General features: G+C 43.6%; 1 protein-coding gene across 1 annotated transcript in view; it reads left to right on the top strand.

Moving 5' to 3' along the window:
- The window catches only part of METAP1D (methionyl aminopeptidase type 1D, mitochondrial), a 45,796-nt gene that overhangs the window by 36,249 nt on the left and 8,555 nt on the right, over positions 1-992 (top strand). Inside the window, exon 7 of the mRNA XM_085323144.1 lies at positions 259-422. Within this exon, the coding sequence (XP_085179270.1) occupies positions 259-422 (164 nt within the window). The remainder of the gene's footprint in view (positions 1-258; positions 423-992) is intronic.

Genomic DNA, 992 nt, shown 5'->3' with positions numbered 1-992 from the left:
CGCCGTTAGTCCCCCGCGCCGGCGCACCTCGCCGCCCTCTCCCACCCTTTTTCTCTAGTAGTTGGTACCGCAGAGGGCATTTCCTATGTACTCCCTAATCTCTCGCGTTTCCCGTCTCGTTCTAGCAAATCTGACTTCCCTGCAACCTGTCCGCTACGATACATAGCTCATTCCTCGAAGGAACGGGTTTAATTACGGAGCAGCTCCGTTTCTGAATGCCAACCAAGAAAAYGTCTTTACATTTCTGCATACATTTAGGTGTATTACAATGGCTACCATGGTGACACTTCGGAAACCTTTCTGGTGGGCAATGTGGATAGATCGGGGCAAAAGTTAGTGGAGGTTGCCAGGAAATGCCGAGACGAAGCAATTGCAGCCTGCGGGCCGGGGGCTGCCTTCGCGGTGATTGGGAACACAATCAGGTAAGCCCGACAGTGACAACTAAAGGGAGGGCTGGCAAGTGGCACAAAGGTTATTGGTGGTTTGGTATAAAGCTGATGACATGTTTTATGATTCAAAACCATCATTTCAGTCTGATATCAGTATGTGAACTGCCAAGCTGTAATGTTGTTCTTTGGGTAAGAGAGATTTTTTTTTTTTTTTTTTTAAGTGGATTACGCTAGGGTCAGGAAAGATAACTGCAGAAAGAGTCAGATATTCATAAGGCAGATTTAAATTAACAGATGTAATTTGCGGTGACCCTTTGTTTATTTTTTATTTTTGTGTGAAGCTGCGCCACATCTGTCTGACAGAGTAAGACGACTCGAAACCATTGTTTCATCGCTTAGCAATAACTAATGTTACAAAGGAATTGGCCAACGTAAATAAGTCTCTTTGTTTTTAAAAGAAAGTACAAAAATATTTAACTCAAGAGCATCTTATCTTACAAAGAGCAGTGCATATACTGATGTCATCGGGGAAAAAAGAGCTCTCGTTAAGACGTATTTTGCAGTTGTTCTACCCTTTGCATAAATGCAGTCGTGACTCTTCTC

This window comes from Rhea americana, unplaced genomic scaffold (assembly GCF_003343005.1).
Source record: "Rhea americana isolate MKP2758 unplaced genomic scaffold, rheAme1 scaffold_12, whole genome shotgun sequence".
In the NCBI taxonomy this organism is placed as follows: Eukaryota; Metazoa; Chordata; class Aves; order Rheiformes; family Rheidae; genus Rhea; species Rhea americana.
This window is presented reverse-complemented; position numbering and strand designations above follow the sequence as displayed.